Source organism: Pleurodeles waltl, chromosome 2_2 (assembly GCF_031143425.1).
Source record: "Pleurodeles waltl isolate 20211129_DDA chromosome 2_2, aPleWal1.hap1.20221129, whole genome shotgun sequence".
In the NCBI taxonomy this organism is placed as follows: Eukaryota; Metazoa; Chordata; class Amphibia; order Caudata; family Salamandridae; genus Pleurodeles; species Pleurodeles waltl.
In genome coordinates, this window is record NC_090439.1 from 987,232,911 (window position 1) to 987,250,532 (window position 17,622).

The following is a 17,622-nucleotide window of genomic DNA, read 5'->3' on the forward strand; positions in this document are numbered from 1 at the left end:
TTCCACAGAGTCAAATGCCTTATTGGCATCCAGGGAAAGTATGGCTCTCCCTTTGGCAGAGTTTGTTATCAAAGCCAGATTATTATGGTGCCGTCGGAGATCTGGGTGGACCAGGATCATCATTACTTTTCTAAGTCTGATTGCCAATGTCTTTGCTAGTATTTTGGCATCAGCGTTTAACAACGAGATCGAGCGATAAGAGTCTCCCCAATCTCTAGTCTTATTTGGCTTGCGTAGAATGATAATCGTTGCTTTTCTCACATTATTAGGGAGTCCTCTGGTTTCAAAGGCTTGTAATAAGGCTGCATGCAGGTATGGCATCATACCAAGCTTCTGAAAAACTCGACAGGGAACCATCGCTTCTGTCAGTTCTTCCACAGTGTATCCTCCACTGACTCTGCGTTTTGAAGTGGGGATAATTACACCAGGGGACAGTCAGCTATGAAGCTATCTATTTCTGACTATGGCATGGCTATGCAGGCATTCCGCCATTTGAGCGGCCAGTTCTTTCATAACCCCCTTTGGGTCCCTAATTATCTCCCCTTGAGCTGTCCGAATTCCTTTGATAAGGGAGTCACTTTTTCCTTCTTGCCTATCCATGCTAGTAATTTACCTGCCTTATTTCCTGCCCCGGATAAGTGCTTTTTTTATAGGTTTTGGCGCCTTACCTCATCTTTGGATACTATATTGTATTCTTCCCTTTCTTGTGCCTTCTCTTTCTTTATCTCCTGTTCCGGCTGTGTTGCATATCTTTACTCCAATGTTATGAGTTCGCTTTCCAGTGAGATTAATCTTTTCTGTCTCTACTGTCTGTGCCCTACCTCTCCCAATATGACCACCCCTCTAATAGTGGCTTTGTATGCCTCCCTCAGGGACACCAGACTCTGCACTGACCCTGTATTTTCTGTGAAATAGTGCTGTGATGCTGGTCCTAGATCTTCTACGACTTTTGCGTTTTGTAGTCGCCACGTTTCCATCCGCCACCCGTTCCCTGGTGGCCAGGGTCCCAAAGATAGTGCCATCTGCAAATGGGGCATGACCACTAATCCCCCTGGCCATGGACTCCGCCTCTTTAATTCTAAGTAGCAGATCTGCAGTGATAAAGAAGTAGTCTAATCTTGAGAGGGTGCCGTGAACAGCTGAGTATTATGAATACCCTTTTTCTTGCCCATGGAGGGATCGCCATACGTCACTAAGGTCCATTGCATGTGTGAATCCCTCCAGTTTATCAGTGATTGGGCATCCTTTCTCCAACTTGTTAATTCTATCTAATCCCATGTCCATAACTAAATTAAAGTCACTGCCCAATAATATGGATGCTGGTGGGGATGTTGTGAGTATGGTGCTTATTTCTTGAAGCATTTTGCTCTGTAGCCCCGGGGGTATGTATACATTGGATAATAATACAGGTATGTTTGCATACTCCCCTAGTATTGCTATGTAACAGCCGTATGGGTCCACCCATGTGCTGGTAGTGTTAAATGGGAGGGATTTTTTAATAAGCCCCATAGCACCCCTAGATCCGGACGTGTACTGCGTGTGTCCCACTATCTTGTATTTCCCCCTTTCCATGGCTTTGTTGTTTATCCATGAGGTGGGTTTCTTGCAAGAATATTATATCTGACTTATATCTAGAGAGTGCTTTCTGTACCAGACCCTGTTTGAGTTTACTCCGTAGCCTGTTCACATTCCATGTTAGGAGGAAACGTTCTCATTGCCCATTGCAGTGGTATCAGCAAGAATAATATTTCTGTATATCCAAAATCTCCCCACCTTACACACCCAGTGAACATTGTACCTATGTAAATTGTCCCTTCAACCCTTTGATTGAATTAAACTGTTAACCATACCCCCAACTACCCCATCCCTACCTTACAGTGGAATGATTTTGGAACTAACCACTCCCCAATTCACAGCATATGTCAACCCCAACCCCCAAAGGGGGAATCTCGTCCCCCGTTGTATGTTTCTCTGAGGCATGGTCCAGTGCCATTGTTACAGATTGTCTTTCACTGTTCAACGTTTGGTTTTGGCTGTCCTATCCCTGCACTGAAGGGCTTGGATGAGAAAAGGAGCAGGGGAAGAAAAAGGGAAGCCTCATATGGAGCCCCCATTCGGTGCCCCCATTCCCCTGGCCTGTCCCGCTGGGCCTTGTTTTTTATTAGAACTTATGTTTTCATGTTAGTCCAACAGGTCTGCTGTCATTGGGGTAACCTGAGGTGGCTGTCCTCCTCTGATTACGTCCCCAACTGTTCTGTGCTGCTTGCTCCGACGTTCGATGCAAGTTCTTTCCATCTGCCACTCATCCGAGTCCCATTTATCCCCCTGAGATCCTGGAGCGCCTTTATCTGTGCGGCTTTGATTTGCTCTTGTGTCGGGGCTGCGGCAGATCCTTTCCAAACCCTCCGCCCCCTGTGTTTCTTCTTTCTCTCAGTCCATTTGGTGCTGTCATCCTCTCCGGTTCTGTTTCCATGGTGGAGGTTATGTGTCTCTATCCATTCCCAGGTCCCCTGAGGCGATGTTAGGAAATGTGTCTCTTTCTCGTGTTCAATCCTGAGTTTCGTTGGATATAACAGTGCATATTTCATGTCATTTTGGTGGAGGACCTTTTCGACTGAGGCAATTGCTGCCCTCTGTTTCTGCACCAGGTTTGTGTAATCCGGATAGATTTGTATCTCTTTACCTTCAATTTTCCAGGGGCCCCTTTTCCTCGTCTCTTGGAGGATCAAATCTCTATCTCTGAAAATCAGTAACCATGCTATTATCGGTCTCGGATATGCCCCCGGTGGTGGAGGGGTCACCGGAATCCTGTGAGCCTCCCCACCAAGAAGAACTAGGTGGGTGTTCCCCCCCAGCACCACATCACTCAACCATGCCTCTATGTAGAGTTCCAGTGATGGACCTTTCACCTTCTCCAGGACTCCCACCAGACGGATATAATGTTGTCGAGACCGACTTTCGGCATCCTCAACTTGGATTGCTAGCGTTCTCAGTTTGTTATTCATGAGTGCCATCTTCTGAGTTAGTTCTGTCACCTGCGGGGCTGTTGCTCCCAATGTGTCTTCTGTTGCTTGTTGTGATCATCTTGCAGGAGACCTACCTCCCCAGCAAGCATTGCGATCTGAGTTTCTAAGGCCGCCTTGGATTCTTGTATAGCTGCCAGAATCACTGTGGTATGTTGCATTAGCGCCTCATCCCTTCCAGCAGTCTCCCTTGTACCATCCCTAAGGGGGGGGCCCAAGCTGGTGTGTCCTTGATGATCCGTTGCTTCCCCATAATCTCTGGGAAGAGGGTCAGATAGATAATCACCCCCGGGGCTTTAGTTTCTAATGTCACACTTCCCGGCCGCCCTGTTGCTTCTACTGGTCCCCGCACCCTTGGGCCAGCTGCGTGGGTTGCCCCCGATTTTGCCTCCCCGGGGTCATTCTTCCTCCACCTCGCCGCTTACCAATGCGGCCTCCTCCGCGGAGTTTTGAGTGTGCTTCCGTGCTCACTTACCAGGTCCGGCTCACCCTGTCTGTCTGCCATTTAATCCGCTTTGAGCCTCTCTTCTGAGATGACGGCCACCGCCGTCCCTCCCTTCTGTAACACGCTCTTACCCCCGGCGGATCAGTAGGGTGTTCCTCCGTGTCGGATCTCACCTCCAGATTGGCAGCCACTTATACCTCTCCATTTTTTTAGGTCACTGCTGCCCCTAGTCTCTTTCCACTCTGTTGACTTTCCTTGGGCCGCTGCCCTTGGTTTGTATCTGCCTGTAGCGCCCCAGTGCCCCTCTCCGGGGCCCCTGGTCCTTCGTGTGCCTGCTTCTCCGCGCGGGCCATGCTTTTAGGATGGCGGCGGCCTTTGCCTCTCCATTCCCAGACTCACCGCTGCCCCTGGTGCTTCTGGGCCATCCACGCGTTTCTGGTGGTCCTCCCGGGCTCCCATCGGGAAAGTGCCCCTCCCATCCCGTTGCTAGGTTTTTCGGAGCTGCGGTCCATGACTCGTATCCGTCTCAGCGCTGCCTTACATGTGCGCCCCTGTGCTCGTCTCTATTTCTGTGCCAGTTCCTCCAACAATTTCACTTGGGCCGTGGCCCTTATTGCAGAGCCGCCTCAGCCCTACCTAGAGCATGTCCCGGCGCTCCTCTCCGGCATTCCCCAGCCCTTCATGCACCCTTTTCTCTGCACAGGCCTGGCTGCCAAGATGGCAGCGCCTGCCGCTCCTCCGTTTCAGGATTCACTGCTGCCCCCAATGCTTCTGGGCCATCCACGCATTCCTGGTGGTCCTCCTGGGCTCCAATCAGGAGATTCTGCCTCCAGTTGCATGTTTGAGTTTATGGGATCTGCGGCCCTTGGCTTACATCAGCCTCAGCACGGCCTTGTACGCGCCCCTATACTCCTTGCTGTCGCTCCTCAGACCGCTGTGCGCCTGCTCCGTCAGCTGTCCACGGGCTTTCCGCGGCCTGTGGGGGCCCCTGAAGCACTCTTTTTGGGCCAATTTAGTTCCCCTTCCAGGATATTTACCCCTCCATTCAGGTGTTGGCAGTGGGGAGCTTGGCCACACCCCCCACTGGCTAACATACTTAAGTGTGTGGTGGACTACCTGGTCCACGAAGAACAATGTGGGTTCATTGTGGGACAAAGCACAGCCATGAATATACGTAGACTCATGCTTGTATAGCAGGAGGTGGAAGGAGGGAACCAGGAGCTTCATGGGTGTTGGTGTATCTGGAAAAGTCCTTTTACACCGTGAGGTGGGCCTATCTCACGGTGGTACTGAAAGCCTTGGGCTTCGGTCCTTCCTTGTGTGGCTGAGAAGGGCTCTTATACATGGACTCAAGTGCTATGGTAAGAGTGTGCAGGTTGTCTCCGATGGCCATAATATTGGAAGAGGCACCAGGCAGGAATGCCCCCTTTCGCAGCTGCTTTTTGCTATAGCTCTCAAACCAATAGCCATCAGGATGAGTCAAGCAATAAGGGAGTAGGGGATGTTGGTAGTGCACACTATGCAAGTAACCACGTTGTATGCCTCCATTCTCCTAGAGAATTGCTGGGGCACTTGTAGAAACATTTACAATTCTTCTGTGCTGTATCGAGATTGAAGAATAATAGGTGAAAATCTATACTATTCCCACTGGGCATGCTGATCGGGATCCAGATGGAATGGCTTCCTGACCTGGGCATTCAGTTAGAAGCAGACAGATTTAGATAGCTGGAGATTATGGCTGCTGCCATGGAAGACAAGCAATACAAGTAAAATATGCGAAGAGTCCTGGACGGGCTGCGCTCGTCCATCAAGTTTTGGAATGCGCTCCCTCTGTAAATTATGGGGAGGGTAGCCATTGTTGAAATGGTTCTGCTGTATTGCTTGTATTCAATCCAGAACCTTCTCTGCCCACTGAGGCCCTCTGTATTTAAATAATTTATTAGACTGTTGATCTCCCTGGTGTGGGCTAGTAGGTGAAGCAGGGTGGCATTGAATACCCTGATGTGGGACCGCGAAGAGGGTAGTCTGGCACACCCAAATGTAGAGCTTTATTATGTGGCCCATATCCAGTTCACATATAAACCAATAATGGGTCCCCCTGTAATCCACAGATCAAGGGTAATACATATAGTCATAGGTTACTGTTCTGCCAGGAATTCCTCTACATATGGGAAAAAGCTAAATTATATGGTGCTAAGGTGTCGACTCAAAATTAATACATTTGTGATTAAGTAATGAAAATAAACAATTTTCAAACTTTATGACAATTGGTTGTATTTACTTTATGTTCAGGAATATAATTAGACTTATTCGCCAAACGCTGAAGGTGCTCCAAGTGACAGCGCAATGAAAAGTGAAAAAATGGTATACCAACAAAAAGAAGATCGCAATTATATACAATTGGCACAATGTAGAAGGGGAGCCACTGGGTCAGAGTTACCAAACACAAATTAACCATTTTTTGTGTTCTTGACCAACAATAAATTAATGTGTGTTGCATCAGTTTTATTTCAACATTTTGACCCCTAATGGAATGATTAGTTCAGGGTCTTCGTCAGGACAATGTCATTGGTAGATATGTACAAATGAAATTATGTGGAAGAATCAGACAGAAAAAAAAGATAAATATCTTAATAACATGATAATTGTTAGACATCTTACCTAAACCTGTGTTACTCAAGTATATTCAAAAGTTAATTCCTCTTAATCTATTGGAAAAACAGAAACCCGTACCATTAATAATAAGTAGCAAATCAAAAAGTAATACATTTCTCACAAACTACTAAAGGAGCGAAGAGTCACAATGTGAGTAGGTGAGGCAGAGAAAAAGTGAATCAATATAAAAACAAGGCATACCAATGTGTTTGACATGTCACTGGTGAGCAACGTGGTGCAAGACACTCAACATGCAGGCTGTGGACAAATGTCTATTCAAGTATGTGTCCCACAAAGTAAGAAAAGAGTGTGTAGACTCTGTTACTATGATTATATATGAGAGAAAATGAAGTACCAATACTGCTGTAACAGTCTGTGAACAAATCATGTCCAGAGGTCTATATTGCAAGGAGCAACTAAAATTACATCCAAACGTATGGAGGCCATAAATACCATCTCTCTGTAAGTATGTCTCAAAAATAGCTGGCAGCCACTGCGAGCTAAAAAGAGGAAAGAAAAATAAAGGCAAATAACCACTGGTCTGTTGGATAAAAACAACAAAAGTTTGATTTATCCAAACCGCAGGTCAAAGGAAGTCCCTTCTTGTATCAACTAAGAACAGCCCAAAAATGTTGCACACATCTCCGTCATGCAGGAAAAGGAAAACTGCCCTGGCGCAAGTTGCCGAAAACAATTGTGGCACCTACGCAAGGGCCATGATGCCCAGAAGGAAACCACACTTGAGTACCAACACAGGCACTGATTCCTTGTTCTAATGTCATGCCCTGTACTGCACTTCGAAGACATGCCAGATAATAAAAGGGGAAGCGAGAACTTGCCTTATCGAGCGTCTCTGCCAGGTGTTCCCAGCAATGTTGTATGCCTCCCGAACCAGAAAAATTAAGAGGGCACTCAAATGTAAAATGCTTAGAAGGAGCTAATTCAAAAATATGTAAGTAAAGGCTCAACAGTTCATGTGACATGGATCCCTACCAATAAAAAGAGAAGGGCGTGTTGAACACTTAAGCTGTGTCAGGACACTGAGGGATGACGTCAGGAAAAGGGGCTAGACCGCGTGCCCAAAAGGAAATGCAGCCAACCTAATCCCCATTCAGAAAAAAGACTAGACTGTGTCTGCGGTCTTAGCGTTGTGCAATAGTAGGCAAGCCTCTTGAATATGGCCAAACAGGTTCTTCATACGTGTGCCATGTCAGGACACTGAGGGATGACTACGGGAAAAGGCTAGACCACTCAGTAGTATCAGTGTGTTCCAAGGGAAACTCAGACAACCTGATCTCCATCCAGGAAAAAGACTAGACCCCGTTGGTGGTCTTAGCACTGCTCAATTGTATGCAAGCCTCGAAATGTGGCCAAACAGGTCTTACATTTATGTGACAAGGAGGTGTGTTAAAAAGGGAACTAAAACCCAAGTTTCAAGAAGGGCAAACCTCATAAATGAATGTCTAAAGGTCCCCGCAACACACCGGGATCCATTTTGGAAAAACATGTTCGATGGCATATGTTGCTGCAGATACACATGTTTCGCACAGTCCGCTGCCTGGTGTTGGGCTCGGAGTATTACAAGTTGTTTTTCTTCGAAGAAGTCTTTTTTGGTCACGGGACCGAAGGACTCCTCCCTCTTCGGCTCCATTGCGCATGGGCGTCGACTCCATCTTAGATTGTTTTTTTCCGCTGTCGGGTTCGGACGTATTCCTTTTCGCTCCGTGTTTCGGTTCGGAAAGTTAGTCAGAATCTCGGAAGAAAGCGTCTGTATTGTTCCGTTCGGTATCGGGATAGTTAGGTACATCGACACCGATCATCGGAAGACTTTGGGGTAGCTTCGATTCCCCCATCGGGGCCTGGTCGGCCCGACCGCGTGCAACATCGAAGCCGATGGAACGGACCCCGTTTCGTTTCTGCCCAAAATGTCACAGTAAGTATCCTTATACAGATCAGCACTTGGTCTGTAACTTGTGCTTGTCCCCCGAGCACAAGGAGGATGGATACCTGTGAGGCCTGTCGAGCCTTCCGGTCCAGAAAAACACTCCGGGACCGAAGAGCCAGGCGTCTACAAATGGCGTCCACGCCAACAAAACAACGTTTCGACGACGAAGAGGAAACATTCTCGGTTCCGGAATCAGAATCCGGAGACTCCGACGTCGAACAACAGCAACAAACAAGTGAGTAAGACGTCGAAAATTAAAACCATCAAGAAGACAAAAGCCCAGGGGACGCCACTGCCAACAGGCCATGGCTCGACCCATAAAACCGGCGACCCGTCGAAGGCGCCGAAAAAGGGCACACCCATAGCGAAGACACCCGACTCCGGTCGAGGGACCGCCATGGAGCAACCTCGGAGCCGAGATAGCGGCTCCGAGAGGCAAAAACAAGATGCCGGCACAGAAAAACATCGGCACCGAGACACACTGCCGAAAGCCACAAAAATTCTGTCGGTGCCGAAGCCGAAAAAAGATTCTCTCTCGGCACCGAAAAGTTCCACACCTTCATCCTACACAGAGGAACAAGGAATAAGTGGCCAGATGCACAGATTTGGACAAGAGCTCCAAAGTGTAGAATCAGACTACACACAAAAGAGACTGTACATCCAGCAAGACACAGGGAAGATATCAACCCTTCCCCCAATAATGAGGAAAAGAAGGATCGGACTTCTCAAGGATGACGCACAACCACAAGCCAAAGTGGTTAAAAAAGTCACGCCTCCGCCCTCTCCACCACAACAGGCATCGCCGGCACAAACACCGCCACAAATGCACTCACCAGCGCAAACTACCATAAGTCAAGATAATCAGGATCAAGACGCTTGGGACCTATATGACACCCCAGTGCCGGACAATGATCCCGATTCATACCCCACAAAGCCGTCACCGCCAGAGGACAGTACCTCATACTCGCAACTGGTGGCTAGGGCTGCAGAATTCCACAATGTCCAACTGCATTCCGATCCTATAGAGGATGATTTTTTATTTAACACCCTCTCGGCTACACATAGCCAATATCAATGTCTCCCAATGCTACCAGGGATGTTACGGCACGCAAAACAAATTTTTGAAGAGCCCGTAAAATCAAGAGCCATCACCCCATAGGCCAATTCCAGGAACACCGAGACCGGGCAGGTGATGCCGCAAACTTCGGACAGGTCCCAACTCAGTAGGACCTCCGTTACTTGGTGCTTTACCTGATGCGGCCCATCCACTAGTATGAGGAGGGTCCCTGCATTGTACTAATATTCCTTATTATAGGTTATATTTACACATAGGATTAGGTAGTTTAGGTCCTGAAGAATCGCGTTAGATCCATAGGACATCAATAGCGAGAAACATGTTGACCTTCTGGTGAATCGTACAGGGGATCCTGTGCGTACAATTCCTAACCTCAAATTGAGTGAGGAAGTGAATAATATTTTGGGGAGCATAGACCTTGTTCTTTTCTCTCCCCGCTCTTTGGTTTTAATCATGACAGTGGTTGGATTATTTAATAAAATTTGCCTAACCTCTAGTTATTTTTAAATAGAATTTTTCCAATCCTATACCCTATTCTTTCTAAACCGGGCATATATCTCAAAAGATCTCCGGCAAAGAGCCCCCCTTGAGGGGCCCGTCAGGCATTGCAGCGCCGGCCTGACGTGGAGCAAAGCCCGAGGATGAAGCATGTCACCTTTGGTGAGTGAGGGCTCTTGTTCCAAAATAATTAATTTTCCAGGGACCTAGCTTTCTTTCTTCTTTCTTCTCTCTTTTTTACGATCTTTTCCTTAGATCAGGACCCAATGTGGTTTTCCTGATTATACTTACGTTGTGGAACTGTGTATACCTTGTTTTTGTACATGTATTGGGAGCTCTATACACAGGACCAGGATTTTTCTATCCAAATCTCCCTTTTTCCAAACCCCTCTTTTAGTTGGTTTTTGATGCATTGGAAATGCCCTAGCATATGGCTAAGTGGTATTCTTGGAACTATGAGCGGCAGCTTGGCCATGTTTGGTATGTTTGGGATGGTAGTGAGAAATGCTGCTTTCTGGTGTAGATGGGTTTCTTGTTACCATTATAGAAATGGCACTTTTAGAAAGTGGGTATTTCTCTGTGCTTATGAATCTGATGTTTTGCAGCTCGACCCAATCCATGTCTGGGGTAGAGTCACAGCTGGGCTTTGTGCATACTTTTCAGACAGCCAGGACACAGGGAGGGTGGAGGTGTAACAAGTTTGCATTAGTATACTGAGTGGCCTTCCTGAGCTGGGAGAAGTAGCGGTAGGGTACACATGCATCTGTAAAGGCTGTGCCCTGACCTCACACATTGGGCTCGTTTACTCCCTTCTGATGTCTGAAGCCAGTGTTGGAGGAGAAGGGGACATTCCTGGAACTGGTTAGAACTGGTTGGAACCCCCTCTACACCTTTGTGGGAGCTGTGCAAAATGAGTATAAATACAAGGGGTTGTTCCACATATTTTAACACAGAGACATTGATGGACTTTGATTAACTGAGCACTAAATGCTGGAAGGACTCGCCGCCAGGAACCACCTTGGGACTGCTCTGCTGTTGTACTGATCTGTGACCTGCTAGGTCATGTAGAGGGACTGCCACTGGTTCTGAAATGCTTGCGCTGACCTGCGTGCTTGGGCCCTGCAACCTTGTGCCTCCATAGCTGTCTCCAGGGGCTGGGTGGTGACTCCCCTGTTGCCCCCTGCATTTCCCCATTCTAAAGTGCATGAAGGGCACTTTTTTATTTATTTACCCATCGCAAGGAAGCACAGTGTGTGTTGTTCTAAAGCATGGAGGGTGCTCTGCCTGTTTGTTACAGCGCGTGAAAAGCCCTTTATTTCAGATTCATTGCCTGCTCTGGGCGTAGGAAAGCGCCCTGTGTCCCAGTGGTGGTGGCCTTTACCCCCACCCCCAGCACAGGAAGGACCAAGAGGAGCCTACCGACAGCCTTTGTTAATACGTGGACGAGCACCACCTTCATGGTGCCCTGGGGGCACGAGCGGGCTCTTCTTTTTGCTAAAGAAATCACTGCCGCAGCCCAGGCAGGTGTAACGAACACTGCTGTCTGAGACAGGGCCTGCCAGGAGTGCTGCCGTTGTGACCTTGGAGCCCAGGAGGGTTCAGGACACACTCTAGGAGGAGCACGCAGCCAGCAAAGATGCGGCCAGAGAAGATGCTGCTGAGTTGACAGTCGCCCCGCCTGGAGGCGAGCGGCTGCTAAGACATTGCCCTATGTGGAGGACCCGGAGGAGTCTCCCTGCTGATGAGGGCAGTGTGTGCACCTTCTCCAGTGGTGATGCACCTTTGGGGGCATTTACCTGACCCCAGTTATCTGCAGGACTGACACCTCGATGGATACCATCCTTGCGGCTATGCCAAGTACCGCAGTTGTAGAGATAGGAGCACCGGATCTCCTTTGTTGAACTGGGTGCTTCTCGGAGTACAATATTTCCCATAATAGGGGTGCAGGAGCTCCTGGTCTCAGCATGGTGAGCTGTGACCCATCGTACCTTGTCTAGAATAAGTGCAGAAGCGCTGTGAGCCTCCCACTGAAGAGGTTGTTGGTGATGCCATAATAGCCTTTCACCATGATATTTCTCCCCTATTGTGTATGTTGCATTTTTCATGTCCTGATTTCTATTATATGTCGTACCTGCCATTTTGGGATTAACCAGCATATTTTCAGGGCCTGTCTGATTTGCATGGGGAGGGAAATGGTGGGGTGTGACTTATGCCCCAAGGAGATGTTTGCAAAGTATGTGTATTTATCTTGGTAACAATGCTGATCTGCCTTTGGGAAATGTTTCAGGCTATGTGCCTTTATTTGCTGATAATGATGGCTTGCCATCTGGGAATGTTTCATTCTATGTATTTATTCTTGGTAATAATGGGTTTACCTGACTACTGCCGATTTGCCGAATACTGATAACTTGTCTGATAATCCAGAATATAGAATTAACATACGCAGAATCAACTGGAACCCAGAAAAATCTTTTACAATATTGCCAGATTACAGGAATATGCAGTCAACAGGCATGATATTCACATTAGTTCCATTCCTCCTAATAATTTAGTACATCATCCATGGATCATACTTTGTACAACAATTATTGCCAAATGACATCTTATAAAGTCAATAAGCATGAGATACGCATTGGCTCCATTCCTTCTGATTGTTTAGTCCATCCCCTATAAATATTACTTTGTACATCCAACGACACTCCACTTCTAGCAGTCTTATTTTGTTATCGCCACCCCTCGACTCCTGTTTGGAGATTTCAACCACATGCCAGCAGATCTGATTTGCAGAGTGTCCTTGTGCGGTAAAGTGGTCCACCAATGACGCTCCAGTGGTTGTGCAATTGATGCGGCTTCGGTGTTGAAAGATACATGCCTTAACCTTCCGAGTTGTCTGCCCAATGTAGATCTTCTGACAAGGATACCAAATGGCATGTACAACGTATTTCATATTGCAGTCAGAAAATGCATTCAGAGTATGTGTTACATTCCAATGAGAAAAAAAATGTTTCTAGGCCCATTTGGAATGCCAGACAATGGCCACACTTAGGGTCCCTTAGTGGATGGCAAGCCCCTTTGTGACTGAATTGTAGGGGTGATCTTTGGTGGCAATGCTCCTCGAACTAGTCTATTCCTTATGTTGGGACCCCTTTTAAATTACCATAATCGTTCCTTGTGTTTTATAGTGTCACTGATTATGTGCCAATGTTTAAGAATAATATTGTGTGTGGCATTACTGCTAGTGTTCAACGTATTGACAAAGATCATACGATCTTCTGTGTTCTTTTGTATTTTCGGGATCAAGATATGTTCTCTATGTACAAACCAAGCCCTCTTTCTAAATCTTATCCAGTAGTTAGTCAGATGAATGATGGAGGAAAACAGTTTGGAGAAGCTTCTTCTGCAGGGATTGCATAGTAATGCCTCACTGGGACATTGCTTATCAGTGGTGGCGAACTAGATGTCAGGGTCCCATACGTGATTCAACAGACGGCCATGATATGGGAAACAAATACTGATCATGGTCCTTCAGAGACAGCCCTTTGCCAGAGAGCTCAATATATGGGACTTGGCACCCCTCCGGGACATTGACTAACCGATATAGATGGTGCTTTAAATGGAAAGAGGATAATTACTGGCCGACGACCTGTATCCTAGGGAGGTCTTCATCACCTTTCTGGTAGCAAAAGAGTAATTTGGACTGGGAGCAGGGCACTTTCTCCAATATGCCAAGTTGGCCAGTACGGCAAGGGAAATCGGATGGAGTTTTCCGAGTGCTCCCACTCAGTCTAGTGTGTTGGGGAGTATCCTGCCGTCGAGGTTGTATAAAGTTCTAAAAACCCATAAAAGAAAGTCTCCCTTGAGGGTGCGGTTAGCATGGGAGGAAGATCTGGCAGAACAGCTCTGGGATAACGACTAGTCCATGACATGTGAGCTGGTGAAAGGGGTGTGAAGTAATTCTCAGTTTAAATTGATCCATTTTAACTTCCTATATCGTACATACATTACACCAGTCACCCTAAGCAACATGTATCCGACTAAATCAGCGTATTGTCTTACATGCGACTTTGCAGCAGCTACCTTTTTGCACTTGGCCTGGTCTTGTCTGGGGGTGGCGAACTTTTGGGTTGTGGTCCCCACACCGCTGCCTGCTCGGCATTGTTGTCAAATCCAATGGGAAAAAGATGAAATATAAGTTCTTGAAGCTGGCTGAGGTACTGGCGAAGCTGTGAATAACTATAGATGGGTGTGAGGAGCCCCACTATGGAATTGTGAGTTTGAGACGTGGTGGAATGAGCCCTGGCGGAACAGACATTGGCGGGAATGTCAAATGATTTCCTTAGCTTTGTGGAAAGTGCCCCAGACTAACACAACTACGTGCTGTACGCTCTGTACCACAGGCACTTGTGTCTTTAGATATGGGGAGGCAAAATCGAACTGTGCAGTATGCGTGGGCGGCACTGTTAGATAAGAGACGATGTTTATTTCTGCTGTAAAGGAATAGAGGTGAAATGGTGACCATCCGTTGAGTGGGCTCTAGGGGGAAACTGATCATCATTCATACTAGGCACTGAAGGGGAGGGAATAGGAAGGGGAGCACTCCATATGTTATGTTTTGTATATATGTTGTAACTTAAATGGAAAATCACGAAATACAGATTTAAAAATATAGATTTGAAATATTTGAAACATTTTAATCCATGTTAGATGTTAATGCTGGCGGAACACATTTACCTGTAAACAGTTCATTATTTTTCATTTCAGTTGTTTAATTTATTTTATAGACATGTTTAACATCCGTTTTGAATTGCAGAATGTTTATTTGGCGCTCATTGCTACAACTGCCAGAAAACAACACAGCTTTTAGTAGTTTAATTGACAAAGGGACACACCCTGCATATTTGCACCTTCACGAGGAATACCCTATAAAAAGCCGAAAGCTATCACGAGTCTTACAGAGGTAAGTGAGATTTTGAAACCTATTGACCTGTTACAGTCACATGTTTACCGTTCAAAATCCTGTAATTTGATTTAGAAAGTTTTCAGTTCGAAGTCCAAGTTCAGTACGTGGGGCTTTGGCAAGTTCTTTGAACATTTCCCGTTAAGTGCTTCAAGATGAGTTAAAAACAATATAATGTTGGCATCACTGCATTAGCTGTGCCTGTCCCTAGAAAAGAAAATTGATAGATAAAGTTTTAAGTGCCTGTCTCTGCGAGGGCCTGCGCATTGTGTTGAGACGGTCACCAAATAAAACCTAATTCCTGTTTGGGTGTTTCAAGAAGGTGGTCTAATGGCATTTCCCAATAAAGGGCTTTGAGTAGATAGGGAAGGGTGTGGGGTCTTCAAATACAAATTGTATATTATGAAATGGTAATAATTTAGCATGTACTTGAAATGGTTCTGTAATTTTGATTCTTAAAAGTTCACATATATTTTCTGTTGTGTTGCTTGTCGTATTTTTTTTTTACACTTCAGCCTTTTGTTTGTAATCTCATGGTGTGTGAGTGTCTGTGTGTGTATGTGAGTGTGTGTGTATGTATATGTAATACCTAGCGGCGGTCGCCACAAGGTAATTATAGTTAGGTCTGCTTTTTCATGGTTTGTTGTGAACTTTCGCCTGTTTGACAAATCTTCACAAAACTTTCCTAGAAAAAAGTTCATCCACCTCAGCTCCTTCCTGGAATATTTTGTGGTAATCTGTCAAGTGGGGGCTGAGAACCCAAAACACAAAATCCCCATGAATGTTTCATAGACTTCTTTAGGCAAGGCTACACTAGGAAGCTAAATTTTGGTCCGCAGATTGTGCTTTTTGTGATTTAGTGTAAATCAGTTTAGTCATGTTTGAGAAATTAGGGGTCAAAATTATTGTATATGTGGACGACTGGGCTCTCAAGGGCGTCAGTTTAAAAATAGTGTGTTCTGATTGACCCAAGAAGGTTTATTTCTCTTGGGGCATTTCTCGCCCATGGGCATCAGACTCCAGTGAGAGGGAGCACTCAGATTATCTGCCAGCAACATGAGAAAAATGTTGCTGACAATCATTAGAGGATTCAGGGACTTACTCCCCCGCCCTGAAGATAGAAAAAAATAAAGATATATGGGGGCAGGGTAGGGATATCATGACCCACTAGGGCCCGTGGAGGGACCTAGAGCAGTGTTTCCCAAACTTTTTCGACCTGTGACTCCCTTGGACCTATTGGCTGTGGGCTGTGGCTCCCCATTATCTTACTTTTTTTCATGGGTGGGGGGATGTAAGCACGGCCTCAGAAGTACTCCTATTTTTTTTTCACTGAAAATGATACTAAGCACTTGACTCCTTGTGCAGAGCGATAAATTATATTTGGGCTCTTTACTAGAAAGGCCTTAATAAGGCTTCACTAAGATCTCTTTATGTTCCCCACTAGTATACGGTTATGTAGGCAGCTCACCCAGATTTAGGCTCCCTCCTACTGAGGAATCATGTAAGTGTCGATTTGCTAAGTCACTTCTACAAAAAAAACATAACATCTTGAAATTCATGGTACCGAAGAGATAAGTGAAAGAGGTAGGGATCATTTGATGATAAGAGCACCCACATTCTCACAAGATTGAGCTGTCTCCTCTCCTTCCTCCTCTCCTACAGCAACTTGATAAATATCTGATAGATATTTGTCTGGTTTTCTTCATCGTGAAGTAATTTTATATATTACACAATAATGATTGCCATACCATACATGCCAACATTGTAGAACTGAAAGTGGTAAATTCTAAGAACAAAATCGGGCAAATGTATTTTCCTCATTGACATACTTTAAAAATGCTCCCACCCGCTGGGAGCGGTATTTTGATCTGTTTCCTTGTCTGCATAGATGCGGGCACAGAAACAGATCAAAATAATGTTCCTGTTAGGAGGGAGCAGCATTAGGAGTTACTCACCCGGGTGGGATCAATGCTGTCTTCCACTGTACACTGAGAGCAAGTTGGGGCCACAACGGCACTGAGGCTCCCCCTGCAGCCCCCAACGAAATTATGGTGGGTGTCTAGGTTGGGCAGCAGGGCATTTACCCTTATCAGAGCTGGGCCCGGGGCATGTGGTCCCCAAGGCCAAAATTGGCCCAGGGAGCGGGTTGTGTGCCCCCTTTCCTAAAAAAATAAAATAACAGTGGGGCCCAGAGGAAGGTATCCCCGGGTCCGAATTAGTCAAAAGGAGGGGGGCTCTGTCCTCCCTGCCTCTTAATTTTACTGTGTGGTCTGGCTTAGTAAGGCTCTGGGAGGTGGGCCACGAGGCCCTCTTCCTTTTAAAACAAAAAAGGCCCTGTGGCATGGGATCCCCAGGGCCTAATAAAGCACGATGACCGGGACTGCGTGGCCCCACTCCCTTTTTTCATACGAGTAGTACTGGCGTCCCCAGTGCCTAACAAGGCTCGTGGAGGGGGACCACACTTTCCCCCTCCCCTTCAACAGACAAATGCCCTGAGAAATTGAGTTCCCAAGGCCTAATGACGCTCTGGGAGTGGGGCGCGTGGCTAGTCCCCTTTAATGAAATAAAAGCCCATTATGTATGATAATGTGGGTTTGGCTGTCTTTACAGAGATGGCCACAGGGCTGGCTGCAGTGTACTAACCTATGTGCATGTGCTTGTTTTACTTCAGAAGATGGGCTATCTGTAAAGTTTTCACCATAGTACGAAGGCAGCAGGTAGTATGATCTTTAACACCTTCAGACCTTGGTTATTTTAAGTGAATAGTCACTCTTTGGACAGATTTTGCATAGGGTACACTGCTTAGTAGATGCTTTTTAATACTCTGAGTTTCACTGCAAACTGTGTGGTACTGAGTAAACCCTCGCCATAGAGTAACCACTGTTTACAGCACCCCCTTTTCTACTAATATCAACTTCATTTCTCAGTGTAGGTTCAGTGACTGTCAGGTGTTTGATACAAGTAAAGTGTGTCTGTAGAAGAACATGAATTATGTAACAAACCCCAAGTATCTGGAATAACTTG

General features: G+C 46.3%; 1 protein-coding gene across 1 annotated transcript in view; it reads left to right on the forward strand.

Moving 5' to 3' along the window:
- TBC1D31 (TBC1 domain family member 31) overlaps positions 1–17,622 on the forward strand; it is a 578,066-nt gene that overhangs the window by 262,873 nt on the left and 297,571 nt on the right. The window contains exon 10 of the mRNA XM_069220688.1: positions 14,452–14,598. Coding sequence (XP_069076789.1) covers positions 14,452–14,598 — 147 coding nt within the window. The remainder of the gene's footprint in view (positions 1–14,451; positions 14,599–17,622) is intronic.